The sequence below is a fragment of the Naegleria gruberi genome (genome assembly GCF_000004985.1).
Source record: "Naegleria gruberi genomic scaffold NAEGRscaffold_22, whole genome shotgun sequence".
NCBI lineage: Eukaryota > Heterolobosea > Eutetramitea > Acrasida > Naegleriidae > Naegleria > Naegleria gruberi.
Genome location: NW_003163305.1, coordinates 365,232 through 386,382, shown reverse-complemented (window position 1 = coordinate 386,382; position 21,151 = coordinate 365,232). Strand labels below are relative to the sequence as shown.

General features: G+C 34.1%; 14 protein-coding genes across 14 annotated transcripts; 10 read left to right on the top strand and 4 right to left on the bottom strand.

The window, feature by feature from the left end:
• Positions 1-290: 290 nt before the first annotated feature.
• NAEGRDRAFT_67290 (uncharacterized protein) lies at positions 291-2,198 on the top strand (the record flags this gene model as incomplete). Its single annotated transcript, XM_002677584.1, has 2 exons — positions 291-1,147; positions 1,187-2,198. The coding sequence occupies 2 exons, from the start codon at positions 291-293 to the stop codon at positions 2,196-2,198; spliced, it is 1,869 nt and encodes a 622-aa protein (XP_002677630.1).
• A 466-nt stretch (positions 2,199-2,664) lies between these two features.
• Positions 2,665-5,431, top strand: NAEGRDRAFT_57972 (uncharacterized protein). Its single transcript, XM_002677583.1, has one exon. It carries the CDS (start codon positions 2,784-2,786, stop codon positions 5,415-5,417), a length of 2,634 nt encoding a protein of 877 aa, XP_002677629.1. The 5' UTR covers positions 2,665-2,783; the 3' UTR covers positions 5,418-5,431.
• A 276-nt stretch (positions 5,432-5,707) lies between these two features.
• On the top strand, positions 5,708-6,443 carry NAEGRDRAFT_79662 (uncharacterized protein; the record flags this gene model as incomplete). The annotated part of the gene is made up of 2 exons (XM_002677582.1): positions 5,708-5,962; positions 6,057-6,443. 2 exons carry the CDS (start codon positions 5,708-5,710, stop codon positions 6,414-6,416), a joined length of 615 nt encoding a protein of 204 aa, XP_002677628.1. The 3' UTR covers positions 6,417-6,443.
• A 256-nt stretch (positions 6,444-6,699) lies between these two features.
• On the top strand, positions 6,700-7,448 carry NAEGRDRAFT_67287 (uncharacterized protein; the record flags this gene model as incomplete). Its single annotated transcript, XM_002677581.1, has 2 exons — positions 6,700-6,963; positions 7,035-7,448. The coding sequence occupies 2 exons, from the start codon at positions 6,700-6,702 to the stop codon at positions 7,446-7,448; spliced, it is 678 nt and encodes a 225-aa protein (XP_002677627.1).
• A 199-nt stretch (positions 7,449-7,647) lies between these two features.
• On the top strand, positions 7,648-7,950 carry NAEGRDRAFT_5565 (uncharacterized protein; the record flags this gene model as incomplete). The annotated part of the gene is made up of 1 exon (XM_002677580.1): positions 7,648-7,950. A coding segment is annotated over one exon (303 nt), but the record flags the coding sequence as incomplete, so codon positions are not given.
• A 10-nt stretch (positions 7,951-7,960) lies between these two features.
• Positions 7,961-9,292, bottom strand: NAEGRDRAFT_79661 (uncharacterized protein; the record flags this gene model as incomplete). Its single annotated transcript, XM_002677501.1, has 1 exon — positions 7,961-9,292. One exon carries the CDS (start codon positions 9,290-9,292, stop codon positions 7,961-7,963), a length of 1,332 nt encoding a protein of 443 aa, XP_002677547.1.
• A 265-nt stretch (positions 9,293-9,557) lies between these two features.
• NAEGRDRAFT_67285 (uncharacterized protein) lies at positions 9,558-10,037 on the bottom strand (the record flags this gene model as incomplete). The annotated part of the gene is made up of 1 exon (XM_002677500.1): positions 9,558-10,037. One exon carries the CDS (start codon positions 10,035-10,037, stop codon positions 9,558-9,560), a length of 480 nt encoding a protein of 159 aa, XP_002677546.1.
• Positions 10,038-10,971: 934 nt separating this feature from the next.
• Positions 10,972-11,821, bottom strand: NAEGRDRAFT_2102 (uncharacterized protein; the record flags this gene model as incomplete). The annotated part of the gene is made up of 3 exons (XM_002677499.1): positions 10,972-11,093; positions 11,185-11,418; positions 11,623-11,821. Coding segments are annotated over 3 exons (555 nt in total), but the record flags the coding sequence as incomplete, so codon positions are not given.
• Positions 11,822-12,369: 548 nt separating this feature from the next.
• Positions 12,370-13,329, top strand: NAEGRDRAFT_48899 (uncharacterized protein; the record flags this gene model as incomplete). Its single annotated transcript, XM_002677579.1, has 1 exon — positions 12,370-13,329. One exon carries the CDS (start codon positions 12,370-12,372, stop codon positions 13,327-13,329), a length of 960 nt encoding a protein of 319 aa, XP_002677625.1.
• A 261-nt stretch (positions 13,330-13,590) lies between these two features.
• Positions 13,591-15,393, top strand: NAEGRDRAFT_48898 (uncharacterized protein; the record flags this gene model as incomplete). Its single annotated transcript, XM_002677578.1, has 1 exon — positions 13,591-15,393. One exon carries the CDS (start codon positions 13,591-13,593, stop codon positions 15,391-15,393), a length of 1,803 nt encoding a protein of 600 aa, XP_002677624.1.
• A 695-nt stretch (positions 15,394-16,088) lies between these two features.
• Positions 16,089-17,534, top strand: NAEGRDRAFT_77381 (cathepsin B). The gene is made up of 6 exons (XM_002677577.1): positions 16,089-16,514; positions 16,561-16,786; positions 16,832-16,984; positions 17,035-17,186; positions 17,283-17,334; positions 17,459-17,534. The coding sequence occupies exons 1-6, from the start codon at positions 16,172-16,174 to the stop codon at positions 17,496-17,498; spliced, it is 966 nt and encodes a 321-aa protein (XP_002677623.1). The 5' UTR covers positions 16,089-16,171; the 3' UTR covers positions 17,499-17,534.
• Positions 17,535-18,198: 664 nt separating this feature from the next.
• Positions 18,199-19,038, top strand: NAEGRDRAFT_67280 (uncharacterized protein; the record flags this gene model as incomplete). The annotated part of the gene is made up of 1 exon (XM_002677576.1): positions 18,199-19,038. One exon carries the CDS (start codon positions 18,199-18,201, stop codon positions 19,036-19,038), a length of 840 nt encoding a protein of 279 aa, XP_002677622.1.
• Positions 19,039-19,330: 292 nt separating this feature from the next.
• On the top strand, positions 19,331-19,897 carry NAEGRDRAFT_67279 (uncharacterized protein; the record flags this gene model as incomplete). Its single annotated transcript, XM_002677575.1, has 1 exon — positions 19,331-19,897. One exon carries the CDS (start codon positions 19,331-19,333, stop codon positions 19,895-19,897), a length of 567 nt encoding a protein of 188 aa, XP_002677621.1.
• Positions 19,898-20,162: 265 nt separating this feature from the next.
• NAEGRDRAFT_67278 (uncharacterized protein) lies at positions 20,163-21,137 on the bottom strand (the record flags this gene model as incomplete). The annotated part of the gene is made up of 1 exon (XM_002677498.1): positions 20,163-21,137. One exon carries the CDS (start codon positions 21,135-21,137, stop codon positions 20,163-20,165), a length of 975 nt encoding a protein of 324 aa, XP_002677544.1.
• Positions 21,138-21,151: the final 14 nt, after the last annotated feature.

The window sequence follows — 21,151 nt, the reverse complement described above, 5'->3', positions numbered from 1 at the left end:
TTTCAAATTGGTCTCACTCCCAAACTTGTTCATCCTTTGCAAAACTCTCTCCTCGGAGTTTTCACAAAACAATCGGCGAGGATCGAAGAAGAAAAAAACGTTTCACACACTTGCTCATCATCAATTCTCTTTCTCCAAGTTATAGAAGCGAGTTGAAAACAAAACCTTCCATCATCACAACACAACACACAATATTAAATTTTTGAAGAGAGAAAAATTATCTTATTTTGAAATATTTATTTATTATTATTATAATTTTGTTATCATTTTTAAATATATTTATTTTAGAAATGGCTCCGCATCAATATCATTTCAATACGATGGATTCGTCCGAAACTACTACAGGCTCATCAATTATTGTTTCACCAACATTTGACCAAGCCTTTTCATATCAACCATCTGCAGGAATATTAATTAATAATAATAGTAGTAATCACCATGGTAATAGTGTAGAACAAAATGGAATGTATTATTCTGCTCCTAATTATGATGATATTCAAGCAGGATCATATCCACCAAAATCTAAAAAGAAGTCATTGTTTAGTAAGATATTCAATAAGAAAAATCATGAAGACCAAGAAGAAGAAGTTGTCTTCTTTGATTCAACTGGTCAACGAGTTCCAATAGATACAACAAGGAGAACTGATGAAGGTTCTACTCTTGTAGTAAATGACATGAATCATGATTATTTTGTACCAAAAAAGAAATCAACTAATAGTTTGGAAAATGTAAATTCAATTAATACTTCAAATGAAAATTTACCTGATGAGGAAAAGGAAGCTCGAAAATTGAAGAGAAAACAGAGACAAGACAAATTATGGAAGGAATTAATGAGTATGAAAAAGACAGGATTATTTTTCTCAATTTGGAATTTAATTAATGATGTTATTAGCCCAGGTACTGTCAGTATGCCTCAAGTAGTTGCATCCAGTGGTCTTTACATGTCAATTATTTGGTTTGTATTGTTTGGTGTAGTGACTGCTTTCACACTTTGTTTAGTGTACGAATTATCAAGGAGGCATTTAAAAACTACATTACCAGAGTTGGCCATGTTAGGTTTTGGAAAGATTGGATTCTTTTTGACTTGTGTTTTTATATTTTTCTTCAATTTTGGAGGTGCTTGTGCTCAATTACTCATGTTTGGACAGTATGTATTTCTCTAATTTTATAGATTAACACATAATAGAGTTGTTCCTGATCTTTTAGCATATGCATTTGACTCTGATAGTATATTTTTGAGTAGAAGAGCTATCTTAATTTATTTGGCAGTTGCCTTGCTTCCAATTGCTCTTCAAAAGAGACTTGGTAGTTTTGCATTCTTCTCATTTGCAGCTGTTTTTTCTGTATTTGCTGTCACAGCTATTGTAAATTATGAGCTTTTATTTGGACCTAAACGATACATTCCTCACGACAGGCAGGAAGCTTTTCAGTTTGTACATCCAAAGTTTATGTCATCTCTTGGTAATCTGGCGTACATTTATATATGTCACGATATGAGCTTCCACGTTTTCCAAGAGTTGAGAAGAGCTACTAGACTGAGGTATTACATTGTAGTATTTGCGACTGTTATTATGACTGTTATTTGTTGTACAGCTATGGGTATTGGTGGTTATTTGATTTTCTGGGATAGAAATTTGGAAGAAGCCAATGTTTTGGACTTATTCCCAAAGAATGTCACAGCTGCTATTGTAGGAAGAATGTTTTTGACAGTTTCTATTGTTTTCTCAATTCCATATTCTGCATTCATGCCAAGAAATAGTATCATTCTAGTTATAGAAGTTTTGTTTGAAGATTGGTACAATTCAAAGAATGGAATTATTGGGTGCTGGCCAAAAAAGAAGACTAGCACAGAAACCAATGCTCTCCTAAATAATAATCCAGACCTCGATGAAAATGGTGTTAGCAAGAAGGCTAAACAATTGAAGAAGTCTGTAATTCACTATTGTGCAACATTCTTTGTTATGGGGTTGGCCTTAGTTATTGCCCTTTCAGTAACTGATTTGGGAATTGTTTTCAATATCACAGGAGGTGTTAGTGCTTGTAGCATGGCTTATATTTTACCATGTTTACTCGCTTTAAAGTTAGAACCTGGAAGATTTACAATTTTGAAAATCTGTTCTGCCTTAACACTCTTGATGGGATTAGTTATTATGGGAAGTACCATCTATTCAGTTATTGATTCACTCATACACAAATAATTCTTGCATGTTATTGAATGAATAAACATTAAACAATATATATTAGATACGTTCCAGTATTTGTTCAAAAATCCAGTAATGTCATCGGATTTATTGGAAATGGACCTTTTAACATCTTATTTTGAAATGTGGTAATATTCATTCCTTATTTAAACCTGAGATTAATGTACAGATAGAGAAATTTTTCGAGTCGCTCAATAATCTGAGTTGAATCAATAACGAATTTTAACCTCTGCTGCTGCAGTAATGAAATTTAACAACCTTAACTTGAAATTCTTGATAATCCTAACATCATGGCAACCAATCAGATGGCCATTAACGAATGCATTGTGTTGAACATTATTTGAAAAGTCAAACCATTAGACAGGGTTACCTTTTCCTGTTCATTGTCGTTCATCATTTGTGCCATCAGTTTTCGAATCTCAGACAAAAGGAGCAAGGCAAAAAAAAACGGCTTTCTTTGACAGTGAACGAAAACCACCAACAAACACTCTGAATCTTTTCTTCTGAGAGCAAGGTTACAACATCAACAATAACTCACTATAACCTCTCCACATCTCCTCTATTTCTTCTTCTTCTTCGAATATGTACAACACAACAATGCGAACAAGAACGATACCAGTCAATAATAATAGTGCATCATCAACGACACCATCTTTTCTTTTTGATTCAAGTAATAGTGGCGGAGTGATAAATTCAAGCCTCTTTAAAACAACAACAACATCATCGAGTACTAATAGTAGAAATAATAGTTTGCTAATACCTTCTTCCGAAATTTTACTCAATAATGGACAGAGTATACAGCAACAACAACAACATAATTCACTTTTAGATGATGAATTTCAAGATGATTTTACTACTGGTTTTGAAGATACAGCATCAACACCTACCAATAATCAACCTCTCTTTCAAAGTAGTTCTAATCCTATTTTCATGTTGAATAATGCCAGTTCAACGTCTCCAACTTCTTCTTCATCAGAGGCTTTTCAATTTTCATCCTTTGTTGATGACGATGATGGAGGGCAAACAACGAGCGATTCCTACATTTCCAGTTCGTCTCATCTATCTCTTACACCACCTGGACTAACCTACATGATGTCCCAACACAGTATTCAACCAAATAATAATCACTCACATTATGGGCAACACACCACTACACCTTTAATGAATACCTATAATCCACTATTGAATCCTAATATGATGAATTCACTACAACATAATTTATTTCAACAACAATTACTAAACATGACACCTCCTACAACTAATGAACAAATGTTCCTCAATGAAGATTTGCTGACAAATTCAAGAGAAGATGTAGAACCTCTTCTTGAAGATCAAGATATTATTGCCAATCTCAGTAACACTCTCCTATTCCAACAACAACTACAAAAACTCCAACAACAACAATTACTGCAGTCTACTGGTGGTTTAAACATTCCTAATTCTATACCTAGGAGTAAGCCACAACTAGTACCTCAACTTGGCCCTCAACAAATGTTAAATAATACACAACAACAATATATGAACCAATACAACATGTCACTCATTGAAGAAATGCTAATCAATGGTACAATACCCCCTTCCACAAACTTGGAAGAATTACAACAAGCAATTTTGAGGGCATCAGCTAGTAATCTTCTTCCTTCTACACCACCAAGTGTTTCTTCATCTCCTCCATCTGCATTCCATCTTCAACAACAAAACTTGGCACAACAAAATTTAGCACTCTCTAGACAATTAGCTCAACAGCAACAAGTTGTGGCATCTATGATTGGTTCTCAAATGAAGTCACTCCAAGTTGTTCAAGAGCTTATTCAACAACAACAACAGCAACAACAACAAACTACTAAACCAGCAGTGTCCACTCCAACCAGCACAACCTCTTCAAACTCCAGTATCACAAGAAGCAAAACTATGCCTTCAATATCCTCAGCGTCTTCCAGCAATATTATCCCAATTTCATCCTTGTATCCACAAACTTCTAACAATAGAAATCCACAAAGACCAAAATCTAATTTACCAAAACAACCAACAGAACAAACAGAGGTCCAAAATAATACTGAAGAGTCTGAAGATTCTGCCAATAAGAATACTATTGATCTTGATGATGCTTACGAAAATTATGCTTTGAATTCCAATAATTTGAGCTCTGTTGAATTGTATAACACCATGATGAATACTCTTCAACAGAATCAAAAATTACTTGCGAATGCATATGGAAATCTTGCAAATTTGGCTAATACCATCACTCAACAACAAAATGCTGTTTCAGGTATGAAAAGATCTACCTCAACTACAAGTGTCTCTAGTAATACATCATCTTCTAGTCAGACAAGTGGATATCCATATAGCTCAATACCATTCAGCCCTTTGAGTAGATCTCAATCAATGAACTGTCTTTCATCCATCAATGCTAATAATTTACACATTCCAACTGAGTCTTCTCTTACTTCATTTGGTGAACAAATTGTCCAGCCTGAAAAGCCATCCTCAAGTGAAATGAAAAGATCAATGAGCACAAGTTCTATGAGAAATTTGAAGAGAGCCAAGTCCAAGAAAATGCCTCCTACCAGAAGTAGTGATAATCTTACAGGATTACTTGAAAAAGAAATGGATAAAGAAACATCTAAAAAGAGAAAGAATAACAACTTTAGCAAGAAGGGACGTAAAAAGAACCATTCAGAGTCCAGTAACGATTTACTTGCTCTAGAGAAGAGTGCTGAGTCAGAATTGAATAACACAACAGAGAATAATAATGATACTGAAACATCAGAGACACTAGAAGTTCCAACACCTACTGATTCAACTCATTCTGCTGATTTTATTGTAGAAGAATCAACAACACCAAGAGAAACAAGACCAAAGGCCAAATCTGTCAAAATTGGTGGTGTGATAGGTGGTGTCAGAAAAGCACATTCTATGGATTCTATTGCACTTGCTGCTCAAAACCAACAACAATTTGCTCCTATGGATCCACCATCTGAACCAAAACAAAAGGCTATTAAGGCCAAATCAAAGAAGGCTCTTGCATTCCAAAATGAAAGTCAACAACCACCTGTGCCCGGTGCTGGCATGTTTGTAATGTCTTCCTTCCAACCTCCACCACAATGTCAAGGCAATAAGAGATGGAAATTCCATGAGTTTGATAACGAAGACAAACCTATTAAGGATAATGATAGTGGTTTTACCTTCCACTTTTATAAACCTACCAAAAATTAAAAGCATTCTTCTGTAAACATTTCTACAAATTGTAAACTAAAATAATTTGTATGCCAAAATCTCTTACCATTGGAAGCACGAGTTCATTGTTTGTAGGAAGATTCCACTTTTACCTGTTGCCAAAAAATTACAAGGATTCTTACGCATTGTAAACTAATGAACCTGTAAATTCCCCGTTTGTCATCCTTGTTGTGACATTATCCAGCTGACTTTCCTTTCACATCAAACAATTTCTTCAACAACAACATTCTACTACATTCGAATAACAAAATTTCAACATCAAAAAAAACATGTCAAAACTCTTAATCACCTTGTGTTTACTCCTCTCCTGTGCCATCCTCTTGGTCAATGCCCAAACCTACTCCAACTGTAAAGACTTTGGTAATAGTTACAAGGCAGAATGGACTGTCGCCAATGGAACTTTGACAGCTCGTTTCACAATTCCAAATTCTTCTGGTTGGGCTGCTGTTGGTTTTAAAAATTCTGGATCAGGAATGAGTGGTTCAACCATTCTCATTGGATCCAAGTCTACCATTTCTGGTGAAGTAAGTTTTCATTGTTGTATTTATCAATTTTTTTTAACATTGTTATTATTTTTTTGTAATGTATTTAATATATTATTGTAAAACTATTATACAGTATTATGCTAGTGCCAATACTGCTCCAACTCAGACTGCCAGTAACTTTACCTCTGCATCTTCATCCCTCTCTGGCTCAACCACAACTTTAACTTTGGTTCGTCCACTAACTCGTCCATCCTCCTCTCCAGCCACCTACTATACCTTTTCAAGTGGTACCTCAATGGATATCTTATTTGCTGCTCACAATTCTAATTCCTATCCATCCATTCATGCAAGTACTTATAGAACTACATTGAATTTATTTGCATCGAGTACTTGTGGAACAACTAGTGCAGCTACTGCTACTACTACTATTGGAAATGGAGTTGGTTTGATGGTTGTGGTTGTTTTGGCTCTTGTTGGATTGTTGGTTTGTTAAATAAAAGCTAGCTTCAAATTTTGTTGTAATTTTTGAATGTTGAGCCGTAAAGATGTCAGTGGTCAAAAATTGGAAAGGATTCTTTCTGTAATTGGACTGTTTGCCTAATTGAAAGATATTCAATCTTGTAAAACGCCACTCACTTTTCATCAAATTACTGCATTTTACAATGTATCATCCAATCGTAAAATTCTTACAGGCCTCAATCTTTTCCAGTTGACTAGAAGTGTCACTTGAAAATTTCACACTTTCCAACTTTTTGATCTATTAATCTCTTAAAAAAATGTCAAGATTCGTAATCATTGCCTTGTTTTTAACTCTCATTGCTGCTACACTCATCAACGCCCAAACCTATTCGAATTGTAAAGATATTGGAAATGGATACAAGGTTGAGTGGACAGCTGATCAAACAGGAAACAAACTTTCTGCTCGTTTCACAATTCCAAACTCTTCTGGTTGGGCTTCCATTGGTTTAAAGTCAGGTTCAACAACCGGAATGACAGGTGCCACTATTTTGCTTGCCACTCAGTCAACCATCACTGGTGAAGTAAGTTGTGCTATTTATTTGACACTAATTTTTACACATTTCTTCACACAAATATTAATTAACACAAACAGTTCTATGCTTCTGCCAACAGTCAACCATCAGCAATTTCAGGAGCTCCATATTACACCTCTGCCACATCTTCCATTTCTGGCTCCACAACAACCATCACTTTGGTTCGTCCATTAACTCGTCCAGGCACAGCTCCTGGCACCTATTTTGAAATTGCCAAGGGAAACTCTATGAGATTATTGATTGCTTCTCATTCCTCATCTGCCTATCCAAACAAACATGATTATACCAATTCAATTGTTTTGGACTTTTTCACTGCTAGTACTTGTTCTCAAGCTCAAACTAGTACCAAGGCAGCTACTTCGACTAAGGCAGTTACTTCTAGAAATGAAGGTAATAGTAATGTGTCATTGTCATGGGAAAGAATGTTGATTGTCATTTCAATGATCATGACATTGTTTGTAACATTGTTTTAAATAAATTTACAAGACAATAAAGTAAAATATTATGAAAGAGTAGTATTGTACTATTGGAGAATTGGAGTTTCACTTTACAAAATAATGAACAAATTAGGAAATATTTAGTCAAGTCCTTTAATAACAGTTTAAAAAAATGTCCACCTCCACCTCCTCATCAACAACAACAGCTGTTGTTACTTCACCAGCAGCAACTCCATCTTCATCAGTCGTTGTTTATAAATCGTTTGATGAATTTTATCCATTCTATATTTCACAACATTCCAATGCCATTTGTAGATCTTTGCATGTGATTGGAACTTTATCTTCAACTGCAATCGGTGGTTATTTATTATATAAGAGAAGATTTAAATCTGCCTTGCCAGTCATGTTACTTGTTGGATATGGATTGGCTTGGATTGGTCATTTTGTTTTTGAGAGAAATAGACCTGCAACATTTACTTATCCACTTTGGAGTTTTATGGGAGATTGGAAAATGTTATTTGAAGTATTGACATTTAAGAGAGGGTTGACTAATTAGATATTTGGTTTATTTTATCCTCAATTGCATTGTAGAAAGTAATGAGATGGTCATGTTCAAATAATTGTGGGAATTTCTTTCTTAATATATGCAACATTCTAAAATCATTTTTCAATCTTGTTAATAATTTTCGTTCAAAGTTCATTCCACTATCTAATATCTTGTCATAGTGAATTTTTGCAACTTGAAATACTGTAATTACTACTAAACTTATGAAATGAATGGTGTAATCAGGTAAAACAGCATACAGATCACTCAACTCATCAGCAAATTCATTTCTAAAATTCAAACATTTTCTAACATTTTCAATATCAATATCATTTCTGCCAATGTTCATCAAGGTGAGAGGACTAGAATAATTGATAACAACTTCATGCAATACCAGGAAGCTATAGCTTGTCGTGAATATTTTCTGGAATGTGAAAACCAAGTCTGCATATCTATGGGTAATCTCAGTTGGGATGGTAAGAGAGCTTACCTCTGATTCAGTCATTTTGAATCTATCAATTGTGAGTTTTTTCAATAATTTTCCATTAAAATCCAATACTCCAATGATCATGAATGGTATATTTGGCTGATCTTTCAGTACAATATTTGGTGAAAGAAGTAAGTTCAGCAAATCCTTCTTTCCCATTCCAATAATAAACAGTGCTGTACCAAATATATACTTGTTAACATAGGAAGAAAATAAATATTTAGGGTCATCTAATAGCACAGATGACGTTCTCGTATAGGGTTCAAAAGTTTGAGGTGTTGAATATCCAATATATTGAGGCAATCTCTCTTGGAAAAATCTAATATCGTCTAATTTAACACCACATACTAATCTGTATTTCAAAACAAAGATTTCGTCTGGTGTTAGTCCTTGATAAAGAGAGGCAATAGGATCCACCATTGCTCCTAGAATGCTTGATGGCAAGTAGCTCTGATTTCTGTAAGTAGGAAATCTATTCTTCAGCATGATATCTGCCTCATTAAGAAAATGGCTTGCTGTAGGAATAAATCCCAAACATAAACAATATTGTGAAAGCATCAGTCTTGCACTAATTAAAAATAATGAATTGTGATCTCTATTACTAGAAAAGTAGACATCTGAACTGCTTCCATCGCTCGATAAACATAAAACGCTAGAACCTTCTGATCCATTTGCAGCAACATCCAAACATAAAATTAAATTCTCAATATTTGATGGATCGTACTGCAATAATCGAAGTGACTTCTCAAAACTCTTAAAAGATACATCTCGTTGTTCAAAAACAAACAAATTCACTGCATGTATTGCATAGATGAGTGAGAGAACATCCTCAGGATATATTTGAGTCATTTGGTCCTCATCCACAAATTCATAAACTCTCTCAATTGTTTTTTCACTCAGCAATGTCGTTCCAAAACTATTAAGGTAAATAGATGGGTATAAACAGTAAACTTACGCAATATACTGTGTGTAGTAGGTGTAAGCATCGGTTCGGAATGTTTTTAACAATAGCTTCTCATCCAAGTGATTTGTCATTAATTTGTACATGAATGCTCTATATGTTTTATGTTGTTGTTGTTGTGATCGTTCAAATTCTTGTTGAGTGGCATGCAAATTAATAGATTGTGCATTTGATCCTAGCAGGACTATTACTATCCATATTTTCCAAAGTGGAATTTGAAGATGCAACAACATGTTGTTGAAGATGTTCATTTCTACTTGGTCTTTCTCTCCTCTTCTTCTTTTTCTTTTCTCCTACACTGAATTTGTAGACCTTATATTTCGATTGGGGATTTTGCAAGTGAGTCAATGCAGAAGAAACTACATTCTGATTCAAATCAACAAATTCTGCCATGTAGTTTTTCCTCAACTTTTTGGGAGTTTCGTAAATGCATGGAAGGTTATTCTCCATGCAATATGAACATGTTGGAAGTAGTTTATCACATTTGGTGTGTCTAGATCGGCACCGATTACATGAGATGGGATGTAGTGATGGTGGTTCTTCTTGACCACTTCCATGATTATTTCCATGGTTATTGTTGTTATTATTATTGGGAAGAATACTATTCGATAAATGTTTGGTCTTATTAACCATAATGTTGAATGTTGTTGTTGTCCTGACAAGGTTTGTTTGATGTTATTTGTTACTACTCGGAAGACTATTCAAACGGAAAGCCTTGGAATATTAGGTCGGAAAAAACAAGCCTTTTTTCTTATCGGAACTGGATGGGTAAATTGTCTCTAAGAGAAAGCAATGATTTGTTTTTTTGAATAATTGTTGGTTCAGGTCAGTGGTTTGGAAGAAAAGGGAGGCCACAACATCCAAACAATTGTTACAGTACCATTTGTCCTTACTTTGGATGCAAGGAATAAACTGAATAAGAATAAATGGATATCTCCTACTGAGCTTTTTAGGAAATAGATGCAAGCCTTTATTGGACAGCTGCAGCTGCAGTGGTGGTATTTTGGTTGGTGGTGTTGGATTCAATCTTTTTATCTTCCTTTGGAGGTGTAATGGTAAGCACATTAATCTTTAAGAAACCAGCAATGGAATGACAAACACTCAATGCAAAATTAAAGTAAATTAATGCCATTGTGAAACTGTAGAAGGCCAATCCCCAAACTCCAGCAAAAACACCACACAATTGAAGGAAGAAGATGATAATATATCTAATATCCAAAATGTTTGGAATCTTTCGTTTCAGTAAGTGAGCAAGAGTAACATTTGATGCCAAATATCCGAATTGGAAACAATATCCAAGAATTGCAACAAGAGGAATAGTATTCAATGCTTTGGTGTTGATTAAGAAGGCCAAGACCATGAATGCAATATAACAAATGAATGGGAAGAGTTCAATGAGTGGTTTGATAGATTTGTTGAGCATGAGAACTTTCTTCATATTCATTAAAGCAGAAACAACAGCCAATGCAGCAGATCCTCCAATACAAATAAGATGGAAAGGTGGACAACTTTCCCATACGAATCCTAATGGTTGCCATTGGAAAACAGCTGCTCCTAAACACAATCCAATAAGTTGTGAAAAAACAATTGACAATACTCCTTCAATTGGTCCATTGACGAAACCCAAATACAAATATCCAATATGAAATTCTTCCCATGTAGCAGTAATGAAAGGCAAATCTCCGGAAACTACAAGTAGTAAGAAATAAAACCATTTAACATCGATACTGAATGTGTCTAAATTGAGTTTTAAAATCCACAATTCTCGAATATTACATACCTGATAATTGCCATACTCCATAATTTCCAGCTGCTGCAGTAGCTAAAAAAGCCATACCACCCAATGTACAAGTTAAGGCATCAACACCGTGATCAAACATTTCTCCAAGAGGAGAGCTTTGTTTCATATTTCTAGCTTGCTTTCCGTCCAAATTATCAAAGGTTTGATATAAAAAGATGCACAATGCATTAATGAAAAACACCCAACGAGGGAGATAACCCATCAGGAAAGTATCTGTGACAAAGTTTTGAGAAAAGTTGCTTGTACTGTTCAAAGATTCATTAAATGGAGAGGTTTGATTTCTCTCTAAAAAGAATTGTGTTTGTTCGGAAACACAAAAATCAGTGATTGAATGATAAGTAGCATTTGGAATTACTGATTTCATTCCACCAACTTCTGCAAGAAAATGTACATGTTGACAATAGTACATTGAAAAACCTCCCCAAGCATAAATATAAGAGAAAATCAAACTGATGCAAATAAAAGAAAACCCAGTCAACGTTATCATATTTGGAGCAATCCACTTTGGAAATAATTTGATACTAGTCTCGTAAATATATGGATTTAAAATATATTTTCTCAATAGAGAATCATCAACACCATTCGATTTGTATCCAATTAAATTTTGCAACTCACTAGGCTTGGCATTAACGTCATCATACACAGGAGGAAGTGTCTTTCCGACATTGCTATTAGGTGATGATATCACTGCCGATGACGAATTGGTAGAAACAGCAGCAGCTTGTTCCGAATTTTCTGTGTGTTGTTCTTGTTCTTGTTGATCATTGTCAACCAATTCTTGTTGGTTATTATTCTGCTCTGATGATGATGGCATCTTAATGAAGAGATTCTTTTGCAATTTTTTTAATCAAATTTTTCAAAAAGCAAAAATCACCAAGAGAAGCAAAGACCGCTCTCTTTATCCTCCGTTGAAGGTTCTCTAGTTTTTTTCATTCACACAAGGAACCATTGGTTTTCATGATGTTGCATTGAAGAAATTTTCCCTTTTGAAACTTCATTTGGGAGTAAAATAAAGGCTATTGGTTGGTAGTTAATTAATAATCATGATTACAATATTATTGATGTTGATATTTTAACACTTCGAGTTGGTGATCGAAGTCAATTGAGTAAAAAATGATTTTATTGAATAGGGGATTGTGTTTATAAAAACTTATTAAAATAAAAATGTCTTCATCTGATCACAGCAAGGACGAAAATCTTTCACCACCAAGGAAGAAAACTAAACCATCCAATCAAGAAGAAGATGTAGATTTTGACTACTTGATTGCACATAGCAATGCTTCCGATTTGTTGAAAGCAGATAAGGGAGTATTCAAAGAATGGATCATTGAAAACCAAGACAAGTTTGGCAAGATTGTTGCATCAGAAAAGAATCCTGAAATGATGAATGTTTTGGTTGATGCTGCTGATTTATATCTTCTCGATTGGTTGTTTGTTGCAGATGAGAATGAAAAGAGTATTGATGATGAAGAAGAGTATGAAATAGATTACTCCACTAATAGATTGATTGATAAGAGAACAACATTGTGTATGGCATGTGAATTGGGCAATGGAGAGATGGTGAAATTGCTTCTTTCAAAGGGTGTGAAAATTGATTTGGGAACAACTACACCATTGTTTGTAGCATGTGAAAAGGGTGATTTGGAAATTGTTGAACTATTGCTTTCAGAGAGTAAAAAGTTTGATATTTCAAAGGGAAGACTTGAAGAATCGGTTGGCGAAGATCATGCAGAGTTTGAGAGTTGTTTCAGTGGAGTAACACCACTCTTTATTGCATGTTTGAATGGATTTGTTGATATTGTGAAATTATTGCTATCAAAACAAGAAATTGAAATTAATTTGGGATATATTACACCACTATATGGAGCTTGTATGAATGGACATGAGGAAATTGTCAAATTATTATTGGAAAATTCAAAAATTAAGGTAAATAAGGGAAAGCACACCTACTCAGGTTATTGGGATGGATATGGTTATACTAAAGTCAATAATGAAAAACCAATAACAATTGCAGAGAGTAAGAAATTCGATAATATTGTTGCATTATTGAAACAAGTGAAAATAACAAATGACAGTGATGAAGAGAATGACGAGAATGAAGAGGAAGAAGAAAATGAGGAATAATTAGATTTGTTGCTTTTCATTCAATACAATAAAATATTTTATTGTCATTGCATATTTCTAACTCCATCCTCCCGAATAGAATCCAATTATCAACAGAAGTGTTACTTGATTATTAAGATATTGATAACTCACCTTAGTATCATTAATGAAATTGAAACATATTTGAACAATTATGAATACATTACTAGCATGTTCTGGAAGAGGTCAATGTGTTGATACTTACACATATTCGAATTCCTTTCATGATTGTACAACAAAAAAATGTCTCTCTCTGTTCGTGTACACATTTTGTTCGACAAACAAGAAAGCACAGTTAAGGCTATGTCTGAAGATAGCTTGATCGGATCTCTTCTAGATGAATACTCAGGTTTCGAATTTACTTGTGGCCATTTGTTGAATTATGAAGACACTTGGCACAGTTTTGGTGAAACACAAATAATTGTTAGCGCCACTGCTTGTGATGATGTGGTGATTGTGAAAATAATAACAAACAACAAAACTACTTCCATAACTACAAAGATGAGTTCCAAAAGACCACTCGGTGCTGCTTTTGCATTGTTTGAACAAGTAGCATACCAACAGAATAAGAGATCCCAACAATGGAGTTATTGTTATGAAAATAAGCCGATTAGGGGAGATGATTCATTGCAAGAATTGCTTATACAAGAACTACTATGGGGTGATGAGATTTCAATTGTTGCATTTTCTGCCCTTGTTAGTTGTTATCCTGGAATTACATTCTCCAATACATGTGACAAAGAAATGCTTCTTTTTGATAAGTCACTGTTCATTGAGCATGTATTAGAAAAGAGAAAGTCACAACACTCACTAATATTGAGGCCAAGAAGGTTTGGAAAATCATTCAATTTGAACATGTTATCATATTTCCTTGATATAAACCAAACTGCCACTTCAGAGAAATTGTTTAAAGATTTAAAGATTATGCAAAGGGAAGACTTGTGCAAACTGCACATGAACAAATATCCTGTAGTCCTTATTTCATTTAATGGTGTAGTATCTAACTCCTTGGAAGAAACTAGATGCAATATTCTCCATTTGTTGACTAAACTAGTCAACGAGTTTGGCTATTTATTGAATAGTGAAACCTTAACAGATTCTGACAAGCAGAAATTATTAGAATATCAAAAACAAACAGATACATTCGCTTTGGAACACCTGATAGAATGTCTACACAAGCATCACCAATCTAAGGTCGTTTTACTGATAGATGAATATGACTCACCTCTTATGGGAAGTGTTTATATGAGCTTTAGAAAAGAGATTTTTGAAATATTTGCAAATATATTTTCCTTTTTAAAAAGGAATGAGTCTATTGAGTTTAGCTTGTTCATGGGTATTGTACTACTTACAGATATGGGATACCTTTCGGGACTCAATAACTTGTGTTATTATTCAACACAAAGTGATGAGATTTTTACGACAGAGTTTGGAATTACCCAACCAGAACTGTCTTCAGCATTAAAAAGAATCAGAGGTAAAGATTATCCAGGATTGGATACTGAGTTCAAAGAGCTCAATCATTGGTACAACGGTTACAATGTTGATGGCAATTCCAAGTTAGTGTTCAACATGTGGTCATTATGCTCATATTTTGCTTTAGGAAAGATTTCTGATTATTGGATTTCAACAGGTACAACTGGAGAGCTAGTTCAGATATTAAACATTGAATCTTCAGATGATATTGAAATGATTGATGATTTAGAAACCTTGAAGAACGGAGGAGAAATAGAAATTGACATGAGTTTGGATGTGGATGTTACAATATTTACTTGTGGACAAATTAAGAGAAAACACGAACTATTCTGGAAATTAATGTTTTATTCTGGGTATCTAACTGGATCTAAAACTTCTCAAACCAGTAATGTGAGGGAAAGTTGCTCTCAAATAACATATACCTTGAAAAATCCTTTCTTTCTTAGATGTCCAAATGAAGAGGTGAGGAGCAATATTCAAAATTCCTTTATTGCAAAAATAGGGACTTGCAATAGATCTTGGAATGAGAGCAAGACAGATGTGCCATCGACTCCTGCATGGATGAGATAACTGTTTTAGATAGAGTGGATATTGAATTATGCTTCCATGATAAATGCTATTTGGAAATAGTTGACAGAAGTACTCTGATCGACTATTCAGCATTGATGAAGATATTGACAGCACTTATTCCAATTGAGGTAATGAAAAAACCTCATTCATATCAATACATACATCCATCAAGTGGTAATATCTTTGAACTGACAGAACGATGTGTCGAAAATGGTACTCTTTCCACTATCTTTTCTACCCACAAGTACATTAAATTTGTTTTTAAAAAGAAATACCGGTAGTACTCCTGAGTTGTCTGTTAATTGAAGGTTAATGTACTCATTGCCAAAAAGAAACGAACTGTGGAAACGCCTTGAAGATACAAGTCAGTATGTGGAATTCCTGATAAATTGAGGAAACAAATGTTTCGAATATTTCTTTGTGTAAAGAAGAGCTCCCTCAATGAACTCACAACTTAAACTCCCACAAATAATGTTATTCCTGAAGAGTGAAAGATATGGATAGGGTCAAAATTGAGTTTAACTAAGGGTAGAATTATGTGAAATAACAACTCCTAGGATTGATTTTCATCTCCACTAATCAATGAAATGAACTACTAGTTGAAGGACGGAGTCAAGTTGGAGTTTTCAACCTCCAGTTCCTAATAAAAACCTCATCCCGCGCTCAAAAAATAATAAAATTTAAAAAAAAAATGAAGAGCTTGTTTATCGCTACACTCTTGTTGTGTTTGGCTGCCGCAGTTTATTGCGCTCCAATCACTGCTGAAGACCATGAAACCATGGCTATTAACTTTAAGATGATTAACGAAATTAATAGTGATCCATCTTCTACTTGGAAGGCTGGTGTCAATAGAAATTTGGCTGGTAAGACCGTTGCTGAAATGAAGAGATTGTTGGGTTTTGCCAAGAAGGAAGGTCAAGTTAGATACTCTGAAGAACAAATGACTACTATCAAGCACTACAATGAAGCTAAGGCTTCCGCTGTCAAGTCTGTTGGTGTTGAAGAAGCTTCCAAGCAATTCAAGACTCTTGGTCTCCCAACTAACTTTGATTCTAGACAACAATGGGGCAAGTGTATTCACCCAATTAGAAATCAAGAACAATGTGGTTCTTGTTGGGCTTGTAAGTTGTAATTTTGTGAAATTTTGTGAAATATCATGATCAATAGTCTCTGCTTCTGAATCTCTCTCTGATAGATTCTGTATTGCTTCTAACGGAAAGGTTGACGTCATTTTGTCCCCTCAAGATATGGTCTCTTGCGACTACAATGATATGGGATGTGATGGTGGTAATTTGGATAATGCTTGGTGGTGGATGAAGAACAAGGGTATCGTCCCAGACTCATGTATGCCATACGTCTCTGGTGGTGGTAACGTCCCAGCTTGTCCATCAAAGTAAGTCATTTCATTTTAATTAGCTCTTTTTAACATGATTTTTAGCTGTAATGGTACTAACATTCCAATTTCCTCCCAACTTTACTATGCCAAGTCATTCTCTCACATTTCTCCATGGATGTTCTGGGAAAGAGTTGCTGATATCCAACAAGAAATTTACACTAACGGTCCAGTCCAAGGTGGTTTCAGTGTTTACCAGTAAGTTTTAAAGACTAATTGACTCGAGTCTAAAATAATTATAATTACAGAGATTTCATGAACTACAAGTCTGGAGTTTACTCACACAAGACTGGTTCTTTCTTGGGTGGTCACGCCATCAAGATTATTGGTTGGGGTGTTGAAGGTGGTGTTGATTACTGGTTGGTTGCCAACTCTTGGTCAACTGATTGGGGTATTGACGGTAAGTATTTCTTCATGACATTTTTAATTTAATATTTTTAATTTTTTTAATTTTAAATAATTTTTAAAATTTATTTTTATTTTAATTATTAAACAGGAACTTTCAAAATTTTGAGAGGACACAACGAATGTGGCATTGAAGATGATGTGTAAGTTTTTTAAATTTTACTCAATAATTCTGATAACATGAATTATTTTTCTGTTCAAATTATTTTATTTAATCGACACTGCCCTTTTTAATATTATCAAATTATTATCATTGCTCTCGTTTAGTTATGCCGGTCCAGCAGACCTTTCAAGAGTTCCAAAGTAAATGTAATAAACATTGCATCTTGAATTGATTCTAATCAAAGTAGCTATCAATTCTTTTCTAATCTAAAGAACTTATCATGAGTTCTTGGTTGATTCTTTCATGTTAGTGTATACTCATTTACAAATAATTCTCAAAACTGTTTCTCATTGAATCCAATCGAATCCTAAAGGATTCGTATTAATTGCATTCCTTGCATCTCGCCATTGTTAATTTAACATACCAGAAAAGATCACAGTTTGTTTCTCACAATACAGATCTCACTTATTCTGGACTTTGACCAGCACAAAATATGACCATATTAGAAAATTTGGCGACACATTGGGTTTTAAAAAAAGCCAAATATGTCAACTGGGCAACAAGCATAATTTATGCTACTTGTCCAACGAATTAATTTGAATATTATTACACACACAGGAAGATCCATATGCATGTTATTATGATTCTGTGCTTTTCTCCTCATGCCGTCCTTCCCGACAATGGACTTTGGATCTGCACACATTCAAAACTTTCCATGGCACTTTCAATCAATTCAATGACCATAACTGGAGGCATTCAATAATATTACCATTCTTGATCCATTCGAAAGAATAATCGAATAGAATAGTTCGCACATTAACACAAAATTACAAATTAGAACAAATTTAATTTGCCTTAAATTTTATGGCACTTCTCAAGTTGACCAGAAAGGTTTAAAAAAAGAATGCAATCACTTGACACCTTCCTTGAACAATTTATTGATAATTGTGATGAAAGTAATGCTGCTGGTTTAAAGACTAGTAATTCCTTCCTTTCGTTTTCAGAAATTGTGAATTATAATTCGTCTAATTTATCAGAAACCATGACACAACATGGTGATGAACACATTTCTCCAAATCAAGAAACACAGCCGGCTGAAATCATCAGCACCGAGACTTGTAACTCTTCGAACGATTCTTGTGCATTGAATGATATGTCATCCACTATTGTGCAGTTTAACTTGGTTTCTCAATTTTTCCCTTTATTCGAAAGTTTGTTTAAAGGTCTGCAATGTTCAGTTTCTAATAACCAACTCTGTACCAATATGCAAGCACCTCCACAACCTGCACCTTCAATGCAACACCAATTTTATCAACCACAACAAGTAATTTTTCACACCTGCCAGAATCCTTCCATATTTAATCAATTCGAATTGACCAACTTTCAAACTAATTACTTCCAACCACCAATTGCTACCTTTGCTAACAACACTTTCCACAACTCTGCTTATTTCCAAAACTCGTTTCCTGAAAACTATTCGAATGTTAACAGTCAATTTGCCTATTCGAATTGTAATAATATTGTAAATTGTGAATCATCCACCAGCTCATATTCCTCTTCCTCCTCCTCAAATAATTTCAACACTTTGCCTTCCAATTCTGTAAAAATTCAAAAAACACAAAAAACCAAAAAAAATGTAAATAAGAAAAAACACAAAATCGTTCTCTGCAATAATGAGTATGAAGAGAAAATGTTTAAAATTCGTAATCCAAATCAAACTTATTACAAATTTGTTGAACGTTAAATAAAAAAGTTAAAAAATGTAAAAATGTAAAATTTCTAAATTTGTAAAAATATTTTAATGAAATTTGTAAAATTTGGAACTACAGCTAATGATTGTAATCAATACTAGTTCCAGTACGGGAAGTTTGATTAGTGTATGATCAACTTTAAATCTCAACCAGCTGAGATAGTGACCTCCACTTCAAGCTCAGAAAGTTTCGAATAAAGTGGACTTGAACAAGAGAGAATCCTTTATCCAACCAATAAAACAACCACAAAACCAGAAAGAAACAACACCATCAAAAACTCAAAAAATGTTCAAACAAACCCTCCTCATTGCTGTCATTGTCATTTCACTTCTTTACACAACATTCGTCTCTGCTGATTGGGGAAAATGTCAAAAAGTTTCAACCATGCAAGAATTCAATTTAGCTAAATACATGGGACTTTGGTATGAAATTGCTCGTTTTGATAATATCATGGAACGTGGTGGTGTCTGTATTCAAGCAAACTATACCATTAATCCAAAGGAACCTTCACAAGTATTAGTTTCCAATTCTGAAATATATGATGGAAATTTGACAACTGTTACTGGTGTTGGATATTGTCCAGATGATAAAGAACCAGCAAAATTACTTGTTTCAGTTGGTGGAAACCCATTCTATGCTCCATATTGGGTTATTGACACAGATTACAATAATTATGCAATGGTTTTCAGTTGTTTCAGTGTTTTGGGTGTTTATCATTATGAAATTTCATGGATTTTGGGAAGACAACGTCAATTACCACAACAAACTTTGAGTAATATTATGGTTGCTTTTAGGAAACAAGGAATTGATAGTTCAAGATTTATTTTGACTAAACAAGTTGGTTGTAAATAAAATGAAAGTTTGGAAACATGTTAATTTCTTAATCGAGGTTTAGTTTATTGATTTGAGACATGAATTCACGATCTTTCCTTAGTACTTTGGACAAAAATTGAATAATCTTTGAATTTTTCTTTGCCAATTTCAACACAAATTCCTTGTCATCCTTTAATGACTTGTCAATATGTTGAAAAACATTGACATTTTGACTGACAGCTTCAAATGCAATGTCCTTATCCTTCTTTAGCTCTGTATTAATATATTTGATTATAAATCCATCTTATTTAGCAATTAATAATATCAAATCTCTATCATCCTTAATAATTCTCCCAATAACATATGTATTCGTGAAAGATGTCCCAATAACTTTCAATATTTCAACAAGAAATTCCTTATCCTTAATTAATTCTTCACTCACATAACAAAGAGCTTGTCCCTCAGTTTTTCTGAGAACTTGTAAAACAAATTTCTTATCGAGCTTTAATTCTCGACTCACATATTGAAATGCACATCCTTGTGAACTTGTCGAAATGGCTTTCATTACAATTTCTCTATCTTTTTTCATTTCCTCACTTGCACCTGATAGAAATGATCCACAATGTGAAATTGCCAGCTCAACAATTTCTCTGTCATTCCTTAATGATTCATGAACATATGCCAAACCAGCAGTTTTGACAGCTGCTAGGACTATTTCTCTATCACTCCTAAATCTTTCATTTGCATAGCGTAAACTTTCACCATCTTGCTTGACAGCTGTTATTACTATTTCTCTGTCATCTTTCAATCTATCAGAAGCAACACCAAGCATGGAACCCAATCTCTTAACAGATCTCAACACAACTTCTCTATCGTTTCTAATAACATCATTCGAATTATTATAAATAAATCCAGGAATTATCCCAACTATTTGAAATATAAAATTTGTATCAAATTTCAATTCCTTTCCCAAATTGGAGGCAATTTCTAATAAATTATAGCACCAACTAAGTGAATATTTAAATCCCAATGCACTGATGGAAACATTGTAGAATGGATTATATCCTGTATTGTGTTCGTTCATAAATTTGAGAATGGTAAACCAATCACGTCTTGTATCGAGAAATTTAATGGTTTCCTTTAATTGTTCGGCGGAGATGATCGGAGCAATGATTATTTCATGTTTGAGATGGTGGGGAATGTCTCTGATTTTAGTGGAGAGTAAATTGGATTGTAATGCTTCATCTAACTGGAGCTGCACTAATGTTTCTTGTTGCATTTGTTTTTGAAAAT